Genomic DNA, 17,099 nt, shown 5'->3' on the forward strand with positions numbered 1-17,099 from the left:
ATAGATTTTTGTCCTCAAGGACTGTGCCTCTAAAAGGACTAAAATCTTTGAATGATAGCTAAAATTGGCCGAACTGCAAAATTTTTTTTAACATTTTTTTTTCTTGAATTTAGAGCTTTTTTGTTGCAAGATCCACTAAAGGAAAATGAGGAAAGAAAATAGTTTCATAGAAAGTCTGAAACGGAACAGCAAGAAGAAGAACAATGAACAGTCCTTTACAGGAATTTTCATGGCAAGATAATTTAAGCAACTTTGTGAGTCATAAGAAACAAACAGATGCTTGATTGAAACCTGCCACAAGCCACACGATAGGGAATTCCCTTTATTAAATCTGTAAGTGGTATCTTGGCAATTTATCACAAGATGTATGCACTTACAAACATTATAAGCTTTTATCCTGAGAAAAAGAGTGGCATGATGTAAACATTTACATGAGCTCTTGTTACACCATAAGGATGTAATTCTTTTCTGTTTATATCCATACTTTAAAAGTTTTTTAAGTTCTATAAATTGGGTTAAAAACAAAACGGCAAATACAATAACACTTTTAAGAAATCCACTTTAAAATCAATAAGATCACATGGACTTTCCAAAGGAACAACCAACACAGTTTCACTTTCCTCCTGGAGAGACATAATCGCTGTTCTTGTGTCACGTGATGCACTTCTGGTCCTGATGCTGTTGTTGTAATGATATGTATAGAAGGTGATTAATGCCACAGAGCAATAGAATACAGCAAATAAGAAACATTGTATCTGCCAGTAATGATGATAGACTCCTTAAAATACTTACAAAGAATCATAAAGAGCAACATAAAGGTATTTGATTTGGAGCTCTGTTGGAAATGTGCTGTAAATATCATATTTGCATCATTTTTACATATTCACAGTTAATGTATAGTATATAAAATTGAATAAAAGTTTTGTGGCATTATTTTTGTAATTAATTCCTGAAAAACCTCCCAGGATTCAGTCAGTAACCATGACTGCAAAGGGAACAACTTGGGACTCTTTGAACATTCTTACTGTTTTTATCAGAGTAGTTGCAGAGGGACAGACAGTGGCACATGCTTAAGCTACTGTAAATAGCCTACATATTCCAAAAGAAAAATCCTGGGACATATTTTGTGATTGCAGAAAACCTTGTATCAATAGCATACAACACAAATTATGTATTTAACAACACTGTACATTGTTAAGTTCTTAAATTAGTTAACATTTGGCATTAACCTTAACTACAAATGTGTATTTTGATGATACAACATTCACTTTTTCTTATGAGAGTTGTTTTAATTTTACCTTTTCAATCATAATTTGTGTTTCATTAAAGAGCATATGATTCTTTGTATTCAGTTATTAAAATTCCAAACTGGGTTTGCTCATTTAAGTTTAGCTTTTATTAGTGTTTGTTTTAGTGTTACGCTTTCGTAGTCCCAATAAACATGTAAGCATAAGTGTCCTCAAGCTGATTGTATTGATGTTAAAAAAAAAATCAATTTTTGCTAGTTATCCCAGATAGCAAACAATAATTGAAACTGTGCTAAATTAATCTTTTACTGTCAACTTTAATTTGACTGAATCAATATTAAATTCTGACATTGATTCTTGATCATTTTTGCACCTTTTCAACATCACTGGCAGCGTAGACTACATGTATACTTACACATATATTAGTAATCTACCCTTTTTTATTTTATTTTGTTGTTATTTTAGGGGGGGGGGGGGGTTTATTTGGAGGTTTTCCACTCATAGTTTTAGTCTCTAGCTTAGCTTTACTCAACTGTAACCTTGTTTCATACAATTCACAGGTGTAAGACCGCCTCTCGCCTCTGCGGCACTAATGGCCTCTCATACAGAAACACGCATCATCCTTCCAGTGTGGAAATCCCCCTTTTCTGCCATTTAAAAGCTCCGCACTGAGCGCAGTGCAAACCCACCGCTCTGCAAACCGAAAAACGAGGCTGGGGGCAAAATTATGTAGTATTTATACCTTTTTTTTAAAAAAAAAAGCGATAATTAAAAAGAAGAAGAAGAAGGTGGTTATTGCATGTTTTTTAGATGGGAAACCTGGTGGGCAGCTGGCGTTTCAAGGAGCCGAGCACGATTGAGGAATGTGACTCGACGTGGGGATCGGACTCGGAGAGCGACGAGCCGGCGGCTGAAGATGATAGCGGCATCTCCGACTCCGTCAGCCCGGCGGAGAGCGAGAGGGCCGCGGGGCACGCCGGAGACAGCACACCGCAGGTACGTTTCACGCCGGAGAGCCGGGACATGTGGGCCACCGGCAAAAAGGCCGGGACACAGTAAGGACAACCGGGCTACGGTGATGTCTGCACCCGAGACACAGCTCACACCAAACTTTCATTCAGAAATACGTCAAGTTCATGTACCGTGAAGACGTGCTGTACACGCATGCTGTGGAAAACGGCTGTACATTTACGCGGGGACAAATTATAGGGGACAGGTTCTCCTCGTAATTTAGAGCAAGATTAAAATGGAAAAAAAAATCCACATGAGAAAATCATAGCGACAATCCTTCTGCCATACTGCCATTATTTCAATATGAGTTATGAGTTCACATAACCACTGAATTATCTGCCGGGAACAAACGATCAGCAGCAGCTCAGCCTCCTCTGGGACCGTGTACAGGCAGGTTAATGACCACACACACGGCAGCCAGGCAGGATAAGGACGAGGTCGCCCTTTATTGCGATGTTTTATTTTTAAATGGACTCAACCAAATAAGTTTGTTTTGTTTTTTTTGTTTGTTTTTTTGTGGAAGTTTAGATGCATTTAGCAGGTTACTGCCGCAAAATTATAACCTATTCAAACTCCCAAGTGTAATTTTCAGAGTAAACCGTGTCTGTACATGTGCTGATTCAGCACAGATAATGTTAAATACGGTAAAGATAGAAATAACTAATAAATTCTGAATGCTAGAGAGCGTTAGTGCAATAAATTCTAGTATTTAAAATACTGCGTATTTATCCCCCCAGCCCTCATGCTACAGCCATGCTGTGATCTTACTGTAGGCATCAGCACGCCAGGTGGGACTGTGCAAGCTAGGTGTCAAAATCATGCCAAATTTGAGAAGAAATGGATTCAGTCTTGGGTTTCTTACTGTAAACTACTGTCATACATGTTATGGGCTACATCCTGTTCACGTGATGTTTGTTAATTATCAAAGTAATCTAAGGAACCATAACTCCAACCCTACACTGCCTACAGGTTTACAAAGAAAGTGAAAACGTTTTATTCTTTTTAGGCTACAGACACATAAACTGTGTGCAATAACGTTCAGAGTAGCTGACGGGATTGTTGTTATTAGGCTATTTCACACTGTTTTATAATACAGGAACCAGCAGGTTATAACAGTCGAACAGGAGCAATCTTTCATAGATTATTTCTTAAAAGTTAAACCAGACTTATGGTTTTGCTCTGTTTTTATAAGTTGGACTTTTTTTTAAAGTCAGGAGGGAGATAGTTTATGGATTATAGTAAATGACCTAAGAAGTAAGTAAGTAAGTAAGTAAAATTTATTTATATAGCGCTTTTCACAGATAAAAATCACAAAGTGCTTTACAACACAGAAAATGGGAATATAAAAACAATATAACAGTAAATAAAACAATGTAAAACAATAAAACTATAAAAACAGCATAAGAAGAAATTAATCAAATGCTTTTCTAAATAAAAATGTCTTCAGCTGTTTCTTAAAAGAATCAATGGAGTCCGTTCAGCGAAGAGACAGTGGGAGAGAATTCCACAACCGTGGTGCCACAGTCTGAAAGGCCCGATCACCACGAGTTTTAAAACGAGTGCGCGGTACCACCAGCAGTCTCTGATCTAATGACCTTAAAGCCCAAGAAGATGTATGTGGTTTCAGCAGGTCAGATAAATATTGAGGAGCCTGACCATGCAGGGCCCTAAAGGTTAGAAAGACCAAAGAAACACATTTCACTTTAAATTTTATGAAAAAAATGACCCCGATTAGACAGAGGTGTCTGGTTGGTGGTGGTTCACATTAGTGCTGATGTAAATTGTCCATTTTTATGAGAAAAACATAGATATTAATGTTCCAAGCAACTAAATGTTTTTAATTCAGCTAAATGGCATCTAAGGGCAACACACCATCTGTTTTCTTTTTTCCATTCTTAAGAGTCTTTTTTTTCTGTCTTTCCTTCTTTCTTCCTCTTTCAGTTGACTGACTCCCCGGAGTCTGTTCCAAAGATGAAGAGGAGTTTCTATGCCGCCAGGGACCTCTACAAATATCGGCACAGCTACCCGGTACATGAACACACACATGTGTACCCTACAATGAGAATAGACAGGCTTCATCACACACATACACTCACACTAATGCAGACACCCTTTGTGATATATTTTATCTGTGTGTGTTCATGTGAAGAACTTCAGAAGGTCCCGGCAGCCCAATGAGTACCGCAACCTGCGCTTCTACCTGAACAAGATCCCTCTAGTGCCTGATGGTCAGATATCACACACACACACACACACACACACACACAGAGAAAAAAGTGCACTCTCCATGCAGATCTGTTAACACTGGAGAGAAGTGATGTTAGTGCTGGCCTTAGTGAGTTTTGTTTGGCTAAAGGTCAAGTTTGACAGGGAAAGCCCAGCAGATTAGTGGACTGATCCACTGTTTAAACACACGTACACACACACACACACACACACACACACACACACAAGCGCACACACATGCAATACAGATCTATTTTGCAGCTATTTAGCTCCTCTTTCTTCTCAGGTATCTACATAGAGGAGATTCTCTCTAAGTGGAGAGGCGACTATGACAAACTGGAGCACAATCACACCTATATTCAGTGGTGAGACATTCCCTCCATTTGTTTTAATATTCATGCAGCTTGTGTGTTTGTGCATCAAGTTGTTCTTAGCCTGCAAGAAGGCACGGTAACATGACATGTCAAAGCTTCCTTTTTCTATCCTGTTACAGATTAAAGTTCAATAAAAAACAGGAATATTTTAATGACCGCTCACTTAGTTTAACCTGTCCAGTCAGGTTTCAGAACTGATTTTAGTGGCTTAAACCCCTGGGACATGGACCGGTACCAGTCCGTGAGTTGTTTGGTACCAAGCCGCGAGAGTTGAGGCTCGGGTGTGAAATTTATGGTTTTCGGAGTTTTTATTGTTAACTTTTATCGTTTCTCTGGGTCTTTTCCTGTGTTGTAGTTGTGTGTCTTATTTTGAAAGAAATGTTTACGCGTTACCATAGAGACCAGAGCGCATTAAAGGGCAGAGAAGACACGTGACTCTCAATGTTGTTGAGTCGTTTTATTAGCAGGAGGACACTGCTAATAAAGTTACACAATTAAACAGTGAATTCACGTTTATTATTATATTTACAAAATACCACAGTTTTTGCCTTGGTCGTATCATTTTATTTTGTTGTATTTGTCCGCGACACCTTTATCCGCGACACAACGCGACTACCACCGTGAAAATGTTGTTTGATATTAAATCGGTCCGTGGCGCAAAAAAGATTGGGGACTGTTGGCTTAAACGGTGATTGTCACATCAAGCTTGACAACTGTAGTTAGCTTGATATGGCTTCCATGTTTGATATGTAACATGGAAGTGTTACAATGCACAACAAGTGTTAAAGGGGAACGACTTGCTTTTGGGGCCAGCCTCATGTGGCCATTGAAGGAACTGCAGTTATTTGGCACATCCATGCTAGCTTCATTGTTAAGTAGGCAAACACTCCTATTCAGTACTATTTTACTTGTGTTTTTGGTCTTCATGTACATACACAGCAACTTCCAGGCTCTATGTGCAGGCTGCCTTTTTTGCTGCTGACCTTTACATGTTTGATATAGTGAATGTAGCGATTCACATAGTTCTGGTAGGGTTGCCAGGTTAACATTCGGTGGGAAGGTTTTAGCAGTCACTTTACTAGCCTAGAAGAAAGAGGTGGACAGCCTTTACATACCATGCACAGTGAGCAAACAGTAGCACCTGCTGAGAAATTACACTGAGTAATTATCTTCATTATTTGGTAGGCAGATGTATTTCTTGACCATCACATCCCTGTAGTTATTGTGTTGTATGTTTTTACAGTGTTTTTACTCCATTTCTGTACCCCAGGCTGTTCCCATTAAGAGAACAAGGGCTCAACTTCTACGCACATGAACTGACTCAGGACGAAATCAAAGTGAGTTTCGTACACATATTCTGTCTCTACTAGTCTGTGATGGTCCGCTTTATTAATGCTGTGCTTCATTAAACTGTGATGACATGTGCTTGATCTCCAGCTGTGCTCCTGCGGTCACTCTTCTTTTTATAGTTTCTACCTAAATATCTGTTGTTTGGTGTTAGATTTCACTTCTGCTTTCCTACATTAGCATATTAGATCGTTTTTTTACTTAAATGTGGTTATATTCAGACATATAACACTGAAAGCTTTCCACCTGTGAACCGATTTTGATGCTTTCATTGCAAAGAACTATGAGTTGCTCACAGTTAGTGGAGTGTCGCTGGCAGCTCAGGTGCATTATAATGCGCTTTCAGTGCAGGGGGAAAACACAGCTCAGTGTCACGGTTTTGCTAATGTTTTGCATCACTGCTTTAGTTGTGGCTTTTCATCGCACAAGTGTTTCCCATGGTTGAGTCTTTACATTTCACTACCGAAATAATTTAGCACAAATTTAGCAAATTTTGAATCGAGTGAAGTTTTAAGAATGCCGATACACTCTCGTTTAAATAAGTCGCTCAAATGTGACAAAGCAAACAACCGTTCTGGGAAATACTCATTCAGCTTTGGCTCTGACTAAATTAGACATCTGTTTGAACAACACAGCTGGTTTGCATGTGCATGCTCCCATTAAAAGTAGGTAGAAATGTGTCCCTCATGAAATTTCAGACTCGTTTTCGGGCAATTACCCAGTGTTTGCATACAGCTTTCTCTTCTGCTTCTTCTGATCACCTAAAGAGAAAAGCTGCTTTTGTACACAACCTGTCTGTTTGTTTCTGATTTGTTGTGTTGAATCACATCAGGAATTCCAAAGCACTCGGGAAGCAAAGCGGAGATTCCTGGCGGCCTATTCCCTCATGTTGGACTTCTACGGCGTCAAGCTGCTGGATAAGAGTGGCAATGTTGCTCGGGCTCCGAACTGGCAGGAGCGCTTCCAACACCTTAATGAGTAAGTACACACACACACTTGCGAACGTTATATATTTAAATGCACTGTGCAGTAGCTTGGGGGGGATAAAATTGCAGCTACAATTTGTGTGAAGTTATCGCATAGTTGCCAGTAGCTGCTTTTCAGTCCTTTAGCAAGGCAATCATTCTAAATCCTTTGCAACTTAATTGCTCCTCTAACAGCAGCTGAATGTGAAAGAGGATGTTTTGAATGGACAAACAGATGGTTAAAGGGCAATTTAAAAGAACAATTGTTGTTGTTTTTTTTGTTTCACATCCCGTTTCGATGTTTTCATTGCTTGAGATAAGGTACGGTGTTTCCTCCTGCCAAAGGACCACCTGAATGCCGCACTTTGCAGTTTACATTAAAGCGTGTGCTTGTCCTTGTACCTAAAACCTTTTAGAAGGGAAAGCATTACTTTCCCTTTTATTACCACAATCTCCTCCAGTCACAAACCTTCCTTAAACCATTTGAATCTAATTGTTGCGTTAAGCTCTAAACACATGGAAAACAAAGCTGACAACAGTGTATTTTCTTTCCATTCTCTTGCCATTAAAATGCACAAAGATGTCTGAATCTGGTTTCTAGATTTCTCATGGGCCAAGTAGCCACACCAAACAGTAAATAATAATTATATTGCCAGAGACATCAGACATTACATCATGGTTGTATTGAAGGCCATCACCTTTACTTCAATCTAGACCACAGAATGAACAGTGGTTGGGTTGTTCCATAAAACTGCCCATCGATGTGCGATTGTGTAGGGACGTGTGTGTCAGCTGTGGAACAGGCTTGTGATCTGTCCATCTTTTAACCTATACGTGTGATAAGTGGTATAGGTAGAGCAATAAATGGGTACTTTTAACCGCCCGTGTCCACAGAGAGGTGATGGTTATCGGGAGGACATTATACCAACACAGGGTTATCTGATGCTAGTGGATATGGACGTGCAAATCGTGCAGGAAAAAAGCTGTTACACCAGAAACATTATAAAAGAGACACTGAAGGAATGGGGTCTGAAGATGGTGATACAAGAATAACTTCCAGGAGGAAATAAAGTTTCTAAAAAACAGAAATGATTGGTACGTGCAGTCTTGCAGTCCAGTGACCGTTGAAATTAAAGTTAATTTGATTATGTTTCAAAATAAGTGTCCAAATACTTATTTTGGACACTTATTACAGAGGAGGTCCTAGATGGCTATTTCAGAAAAGCTATTTCAAACTATTCTAATCAATCAAAATTCTCTTTCTCAACCGCCGTGTTTATTGAAGGTCCCACCACAACTACCTGCGGATCACTCGCATCCTGAAGTCCCTGGGTGAGCTCGGCTATGAGGCCTTTAAGGCCCCGCTGGTTCGCTTCTTCCTGGAGGAGTCGCTGTGCCACGGCACCCTGTCCAACATGCAGCACAGCATCCTGGAATACTTTGTCTACACCATCCGCCTGCCAGCCACCCGCCGACGCTTGCTCTGCTATGCCCGCCAACACTACAGACCTGCCCACGCGTTCCTCTGGGGACCACCAACTAAAAAGCGGGGAGGTGGTGCTGGTGCTGGAGGTAGCGTGGGTGCTGGAAGTAGTGGGATTAGGGCGCCTGCTCCAACACCAGAGCAACAGAGGAGGGGGATGGAGAGCACCATATTCACACCTGCAGGTAGTGGAAATATTGTGTCTTCCCACAATGCCACGATGTGCCATGAGCTGGCTGAAGGAGGACTCAAGGGCTGCACGGGACTTGGTCCCAACATGGGAGGAGCGCTGATGATGGTGGGAGCTCGAGCAGAGAGGAATGAGTTCAATGAGATGATTCCTTTGTAGGGAAAAGTTTTGAAAGCAGAAAACAAAAAACAAAATGAACCACTTAAATTGTAAAGAAATAAACTTGCTTTGTGGAAGGACATGCAAACCAGGGCAGTAAAACACAGGTACAGATGTTTGAGCTGTTAATGAACACATCATTAGAATCTGTTTAGTTTAAGGGCTGACTATAAACTCAAACAGTACTTTATTTATTGCAAGAGAATTATCTTAACTGAATTTGGGATTATAATCTAAAGCTGGGTTATTTTTTGTTTGTTTGTGCTTTTGGTGGGGTTTGTATCCTGAGCTAAGATAGCCGAATCCCAAAATTATCTAAACTAGTAGAGAAAGTTTGACAGAAGCCTTATTTAAAGTTTTGGCCTGGAATGCTGAATGTTTGCTGGTGTTGGGATGGTGAGATTATTGAAATATGTAGCTGGAGCTCCACCAAACAACACCCTGGATTGAGCTCCTTTTGTACAGGGTCTGTACAGCAAATGTGAAAAGGGAGATCAGGAAGAATTTGTCTTATTTCCATGTCATGTAAAAAGCATATGAAATAAGACTAATTTGTCAGCAATACTTATAGATTTTTTTAACTTGACTGACTTGAAATTTTCACTTTGTTGTTAATCTTAGGCACAGCTCAGTTATGTATCCGCACTGCGATTTTACTCTCTACATGTTAAAGGTAGCCAATTCCGCTGAAAATTGTACAGAACTATATAGCAAAAAATAAAACGTGTTGGTAAGCTGATATCTTTAAGAAATACTTAAGAAAAGAAAGGCTTTAGGTGACATTATTACCTGTGAACTCTGCAGAAAATTGTGAAATCTAAAACTGTGCAATAAATATTTTGCTATATAACAACCCAGGGCTGCTTAAAGCCAATTATCCAATGGCAGTGACTACACTGATTAAAATAATGCACATTGTATTTTCCCCTTATCTTTTAGACTGAAATACAAAGTGTGTCAGATAGGTTTGTCGCAGTTCATTTTTTTCTGGTCTTGTAGGCAAGAATTCAGAAAATATTATTAATCCTTCAGCAAAGAGTAGAAATGCTAGTACCAATGTTACCGGAAATTTCCACCAGTTACAAGCTAAAGATGGTGTTTGTATCAGTACTAGCAAACAGGCATAATTAAACTGGTTAAATTATGAATAAATAAAAATATACAAATCATATTCCAAAGTAGGAATTACTGTAATCACATTATATTATAATATACTATATATATCGAGTTTTAGTGACGTGAAAAACAGCCGTGAGCTAGCTTGGCTGCCACACCTCCACAGTGTGTTATGCCACCTAAAAGCCTTCTTCCATTCTTAACTGGAAGTTATGGATTGAAGTTAATGTGATCAGACTGGTGGTGTGCAGTGTGTTCTCATAGACAGTATAAAAGATGGATACCATAGTGTTACCCAAAATGTATGGATATGAGAAGGAGGGGTGGGTCTTGTTAGCTAATGAGCATTTTGTACCACAAATAATCTTCCATTTGGAAAAATTGTATGACCAAGATTTACAACAATAGACTTAATCTTTTTATTATTCAGTAACTAAGCCCATAAACTCATCAGATAAGGGTTTAGAAAGGTCAAGACCAAATAAAAATTGAATTCCACGGGCTTCTATAGCACTGGAAGCCTTTTTGCATCCACAGCTATCGCCATCTGGTGGACTTTAGGTAAAAAGCAGGGTTCAGGCAAATCCGGATTGGCTTCATTTTAATTCAAAGCTATGTCAGACTTTGATACTGTCTATGTGTGTGTTGCACTTTTTGGACAATCTGTGTCTTCCTGTTAAAAGTGCTGTAGGTTTTAAAAGGCTGTGCATCATAGTCATGATATAGTGACGATACTGTCTAACCTTGCAATAATGTGACTTACTGAAATGAGAAGTTAAACACCCTTGTTAGGTTTCAACCATAGCTCAGCCCATGTTTTTGAGAGTTCAAATGTTTCTAGGGCTAGGTTTTCAGTGCTGCTGATATTTCTGCCAGAATCTTTTAAGATGAATTTGCTTGCCACTCAAAACAACAAACAAAAAACAAATCTGGAATAATTTATTTCAGGTTAATGTCAACTCATCGCCCCCAGCATTTCCTTGGTCATGTTTAGTTTTCAATAAAAGGCAAATATTAGACATCAGGAAGTGTGCATTGATCTATCCAGTCAACTTAAACTAAAAGCTAAGTTTTTTAATTATAGGTGTTATCTTAATAGTTATTTGTATGCTTCTAGTAGCAATAGATTAAAAGCCATGTTAAGTATAAGAAAGATTGAAGTTTAAAACTTCTTTAGTTGGCTGTTCTTGCTGTAGGAGGCGGCCATGCGTATGTTAGCTAACAAGGTTTTGACATTGCTTTCCAGCCAAGTGTATCTGATATAATTGTAAAAATAACTTTTCAGGTGAATTATATGATAACATGGGCTCAAGTATTCTGATTTCTAGTATACTCCACATGTACATATGTGAGTATGTGTATGTCTGTGTGATATTCTTAAGTGCCTCTTTTGTATTTTTAATTTTTATCTGGATGCTGTATGGAGTGTCTTTCCTGTACATCCTGTTTTTTGTACAGCGTTTTGATATCTACATCATTGTCCACAATATAGTCATGTACACTATGAGTATATGAGTATGGGCAGGAATACATTAGAAGAACTGATATAGAGGAAAAGTTAATACTATATAACACTTGAAATTGTTTGTATTGTTTCTTTGAATAAATTGTGATTGCTACATTGATAAATGTTCACTATGCTTGCTGAACACAGTTTTGTTTTGGGGGGTTTTCAGAACTGACAGGCCACAATAAGTGGACATAAACCCTGAAATGTGAATTTTGCCACATGTAACTCTAATAAAAATGGGGTTGTGGATTAACAGTGTTCGTTTCATTTGTCATCTCATTTTGATGCACAAGTAGTACTAACTAAATTCAAGCAGGTACAGTGTTATGAATGAATATTTTCCCCCTTCCTGATGTATTTTTAGCCATTTTTCTGCATTAAAATGTTTCAGATCATTACATTTTAAAATTGGCTAAAGATTTTTTGGAAAAATCTTTGTGGTTGAGGTCAATTTCACTAGCCACAAACAGGCCTGACTACTGCCAGACTTCTTGAGTCAAGAAATCAATCAAAACAACCTGTTTGACAAAGTGAAGAAGTGAAGCGAAGATCTCAAAAAGCAACACATCATGCTATGATTTAAAAAAAAACTCAAAATGAGACAAAACAAATTAATTTTAATCTTTTAGTCTGGAGAGGGCCTCCCTGGAGAGGGAGGCAAAATCCAATCACCACCTCCTCGCGGTGCCTCCTGGATAACCAACCAACGGTGATGGTCTTCGATGTCAGGCGGTGCGACAAGTCGATCGAATCTTCAAATTGTCGCATCAAATAGCAATGGAACGTCAAAATTTGGGAAATGCTAGGGCGTCCCCCGCAGGCGACGCGTGCCGTTCTCGACGGAACGACATGGGAAATCAGCAAGGGCTACCCACTCATGGACGGATTGGGCTAAAGAGACGACTCCATCTTCGTTTTGGAACAATCAATATCGGAACCATGACTGGAAACAACCAAAGTCTGGAAGTTTCTCGGGCAACCAGGAACGGCCATCCTGACAGAACTGTTTAACAACATTGTCAGCACAGGGGAAGTCCCGAAGGCCTGGACGACCAGCATTACCATACCCATATGGAAGAACAAAGGGGATGTAGCCGAATGCTCAAATTATCGTCCTATTTGCCTACTATGTCACACGATGAAAATTTTCGAAAAAGTCATCGATGCACATCTTCGGGAAATTGTCAACGTCACCCCCAACCAATGTGGTTTCGTAGAGGGATGCGGAACAACTGACGCCATACACGCCGCCCGCCTCCTGCTGGAGAAGAATAGGGAAAAGAACAAGACAGTACATATGGCCTTCCTAGACCTTGATAAGGCTTTCGACAGGGTACCCCCATGACCTCATATGGCACTCCCTAAGATCGCATGGTGTCCCTGAGGCGTATGTCAAATGGATACAGCTCCTCTACGACAACGTCACCAGTTCAGCCCGATGCGCCGCTGGACTATCATCTCCCTTCCCAGTTAGTGTTGGGGTCCACCAAGGATCAGCTCTGTCACCCCTCCTCTTCATTCTATGTATGGACACCATCACGGCCAACCTCCAGTTACCTCATCCATGGTCTCTCCTCTTTGCCGATGACGTAATCCTCACCAGCAAAGACAGAGAAGAGACCCAAATGACGACTCAACTGTGGAAGAGTGGAATGAATATGGTATGCGGCTCAACACGAAAAAGATCGAATACCTGGAAGGAGGCCCCCAAACTGTTGGCACCATCATAATTGACAACGAAGAGTTGAAGAAGACAGAAGAGTTCCGCTACTTGGGCTCAGTCATCAGCTACCATGGAAATATCACCTCCGATGTCCAAGCACAAATAAATGCAGCCTGATTAAAATGGCGACAGGTCACTGGTATCCTTTGCGACAGAAGAGTGCCAGATCGACTCAAGGATAAAATCTACAAAACGGTGGTCCGCCCAGTAGCCCTGTATGGCTGCGCATGTTGGCCCGCATTGACCACACATGAACAGGCCCTAAACACCACGGAGATGCGCATGGTCCGATGGAGCCTAGGAATTACAAGACGGGACCGTGTTACGAACAAAGACATACGGAAGCGACTAGGCGTAGCCCCAATTAAGGAAAAGATGCTTGAGTCCCGCCTGAGGTGGTATGGACACGTGATTCGAAGCGATGAGAACTCCGTAGCAAAAATGGCTATGACGATCGACCCAGAAGGATGCCGGCCTCGAGGCAGACCGAAGAAACGGTGGATGGACAAAATTAGGGAGGACATTAAGACCGTCAACACATTACCTGAGGACGCCTTGGACAGAACCAAATGGAGAAACCTTTGCCGAAGCGCGGACCCTGCACCAGCGGGAACAACGCCAGGATGAAGAAGAAGTCTGGAGAGGGTTTAAAACCCATTTCCAAGGTTTTGGAACTCCAGTCAACCACAGTGAGAGCCATTACCCATATGTGGAGAAAACAGAGATCATTGATGAACCTTCTCAGGAATGGCCAGCCAGTTAAGGTCAAAGTTCACAATTGAACAATAGGAAAGACTGGGTAGAAATGGCATCAATGGAAGAGTTCCAAGAACAAAACCACTGCTGATCCCCAAATATTCTGTGGACTGACGAGACAGAATTTAAAATTTCATAAACAGCATTTCATAAAAAGCTCATATACCAGCAGTCAAACATTGTGGTGGTAGTGTGATGGTCTGAAGCTACTATGCTACTTCTGGACCTGTACAACTTACTGTAACTGATGTGCCATGAATTCTTGACTAGAAATCCTGAAGTAGAATGTCCGGCCATCAGTTTGTGCCTCAAACAAACAAAAAACAAAATGAGGGTATTGAAATGCTTTTGACCTGGGCCCTGTGCTTCGTACGTCGCTTACTACATCCAAGATCAAATGAAACATCCAAGATCAAATCATCGCGCTAACCGTGAGCGCGCTAATCCGGTTCCCCGAACACACCTGCTGTTGACGATTAGTACAGCTGGATGAAGTAATGTGCGATCGCTGGGTGCCGTAAAAGGGGATATGCATCGATAGCAGAAACAGTGATCGGCAACCCGCTGATTGGTTGGCGAAAATGGCGAAGGAGCGCGCCCGGTATTTTTCGGCAGCAGAGCAAGAACTCTTGAGTGAGGGATTTCAGGAGTTTCAGAGTTTAATTAAAACGCAAGGGAACACTGCAAAGGCTGCAAAAGCAAGGAGAGAGGGCTGGCAGAAAGTTGCTGACAAATCAAACTCGTAAGTAATCCAATAATAACAATAATAATGGAGTGGATTTATATAGCGCTTTTCAAGGCACCCAAAGCGCTTTACAATGCCACTATTCATTCACTCTCACATTCACACACTGGTGGAGGCAGCTACAGTTGTAGCCACAGCTGCCCTGGGGCAGACTGACAGAAGCCAGGCTGCCATATTGCGCCATCGGCCCCTCTGGCCAACACCAGTAGGCGGTAGGGTAGATTTATCATATCACACCATATTATCCAATATTATATTACATTATATTATATTATAATATGTTATATTATATCCCCTTACACATTAGAGCCACAACAGGACCCACTAGAACATGGGAACAAGTAAAAGTGAAATATAAGAATATTCTACAGAATGGTAATATTTATCACTTATATTGCTTGTCGTCTCTTGGAAAGAGACCCTGGAATACTCTGTTTGTTTGTTCATAACAGCAACCAAGAAAAGGGCAGAGCAAAAAAAAAAGACAGGTGGTGGTCCTGCACCCCCTCGCCAACAAGTTGGTTAAGTGAATAATACCCTCGCGGGAAAATCGATATCTCTCTATGAGCACACTGTCGCGCTGAGCTAAAGGATCCTGTCTGTCCCGCAATATACGCTGAATTCTGAGGACTCTCCTTATCAATCTTGCACCTTCCGCAATGGGTTGCTCGCGTAAACGGACAGGATATGACTGCGACAGGCTTCCCAAATCCACCTTCGCTTTTATAGCCGTGGTCTCTCATCTTGATTACACGAAGTAATTTACAATTACTACTCTGAAATATGAATTACATCTGTAATAATCACATACATGTAATAGAATGTTAATAGTACATTTCCCTTTTTTAGGGAATGACCTGTATCTGTGTGAAATCAATAAAAGGATCAAGTGCTGCATTGTCTTTAGTTACATTGATGTTATTTATTTATGGTGAAACAGTGGTGGAATATCGCTGTTGCTTTCGTATGAATGACGCGGACATACCTGCGTGGCCACGATCTAATCCTGTTTACATAAAGTAAACCTGCTCCCCAGCAGGTTTACGCTTACGGCTCTGTTGCTATGACAGCAAGTCCCGGATGGGCTTCGGGGAACCGAACGATCCAGGATCATGCGAAATCGTCAACAATCTAATCCAGCTAACTCACTTAGCGCGGTACGAAGCACAGGCCCCTGATCTTAAAGAGACTGTTTAATGATCCAAATCATCATAAACATCATCAGAGTGGGGCATGAGATGTACGGAAGAGGATTAGGGCCACTGGAAAAAAAAAAGTGGGCATGTCTTTTTTTTCTTCTTTTCCAGAATTCTGAGAAGAAAGTCAGAATTCTAAGACTTTAATCTCAGAATTCTGAGAAAAAATTATTCTGAGGAAAAAGTCAGAATTCTGAGATTAAAGCCATAATTCTGACTTTTTTCTGAGAATCCTCTTCCGTATGAGATGTTAGATGGACTGGGGCAGTATTAATCTCTTGTGGGGAGGAAAAGGTGAGTGTAAATGTAAAGCTATTGATTTGGTCAATCTATGTTTCTACCCTTACCTACATTCACGAGCTCTGAAGATTTCCGAAAGAATGAAGTCACAGATGAAAGTGGCGAAAATGAGTTTCCTTTGAAGGATGCCTGAGTCTCCATGAGACAGGGTCATGGTCATTTGAGAGGGACTCGCAGTATAGCTACTGCGCCAGTTGAGGTGATTCAAGCATCTGACTATGACGTAGTTGGACACTCGTGGGCGAGGTCTTTTGAGCACTGATACTAGTCCTACCAGGAGGAGGCCTGGGGCAGACCCAGGACTGGCTGGGGAGGTTATACCTCCTGGCTGGCCAGGAAATCCTCAGGGATGAGTTGGAAGAGGTGGCCAGGATCAGGGAAGTCTGGTGCCCCTGTGACAGAAAAAACTAATGGAACACATATTTCACTTATCTACAAACAAAACAAGTTTTGTTAAGTTAGCCAGCAAAATTTGCTAAATAGTTAGCTAATTAGCTATATAGCTTAAAATCTTAAAAAATAAATAAATAAATACCTGTCATGCTATACTGTATATTTTAAACAATATAGACTTCACACAGTAACTAACAAGGTAGTCTCCTTTTCATCTGAATACCAGGCTTGTGGGCGAAGTGTATTTCAGCATTTTTGGCTACTTCAAATAAAAATCACTTTTGTAATTTTTGATATTCTTAACAACTGGTAATAACAATATTAGTGACTGAAAATTTCACATATAGTCATAGAATTT

The 17,099-nt window shown here is 40.5% G+C and overlaps 1 protein-coding gene across 1 annotated transcript; it reads left to right on the forward strand.

The window, feature by feature from the left end:
- Positions 1–1,919: 1,919 nt before the first annotated feature.
- On the forward strand, positions 1,920–11,883 carry ogfrl1 (opioid growth factor receptor-like 1). Its single transcript, XM_085297642.1, has 7 exons — positions 1,920–2,243; positions 4,200–4,286; positions 4,408–4,486; positions 4,771–4,849; positions 6,129–6,195; positions 7,038–7,183; positions 8,456–11,883. The coding sequence occupies exons 1-7, from the start codon at positions 2,058–2,060 to the stop codon at positions 9,000–9,002; spliced, it is 1,191 nt and encodes a 396-aa protein (XP_085153768.1). The 5' UTR covers positions 1,920–2,057; the 3' UTR covers positions 9,003–11,883.
- Positions 11,884–17,099: the final 5,216 nt, after the last annotated feature.

This window comes from Mchenga conophoros, linkage group LG13 (genome assembly GCF_057382185.1).
Source record: "Mchenga conophoros isolate Kocher_MC1m ecotype Shallow Benthic linkage group LG13, M_conophoros_male_GT1.1, whole genome shotgun sequence".
Classification (NCBI taxonomy): Eukaryota; Metazoa; Chordata; class Actinopteri; order Cichliformes; family Cichlidae; genus Mchenga; species Mchenga conophoros.

Bases quoted from the DNA above. Each gene is read 5' to 3' on its own strand.
- ogfrl1 (XM_085297642.1), top strand. From the start codon at position 2,058: ATGGGAAACCTGGTGGGCAGCTGGCGTTTCAAGGAGCCGAGCACGATT. The intron at 4,487-4,770 runs GTCAGATATCAC...CTTTCTTCTCAG, and splicing joins GATCCCTCTAGTGCCTGATG to GTATCTACATAGAGGAGATT. The intron at 7,184-8,455 runs GTAAGTACACAC...TGTTTATTGAAG, and splicing joins CGCTTCCAACACCTTAATGA to GTCCCACCACAACTACCTGC.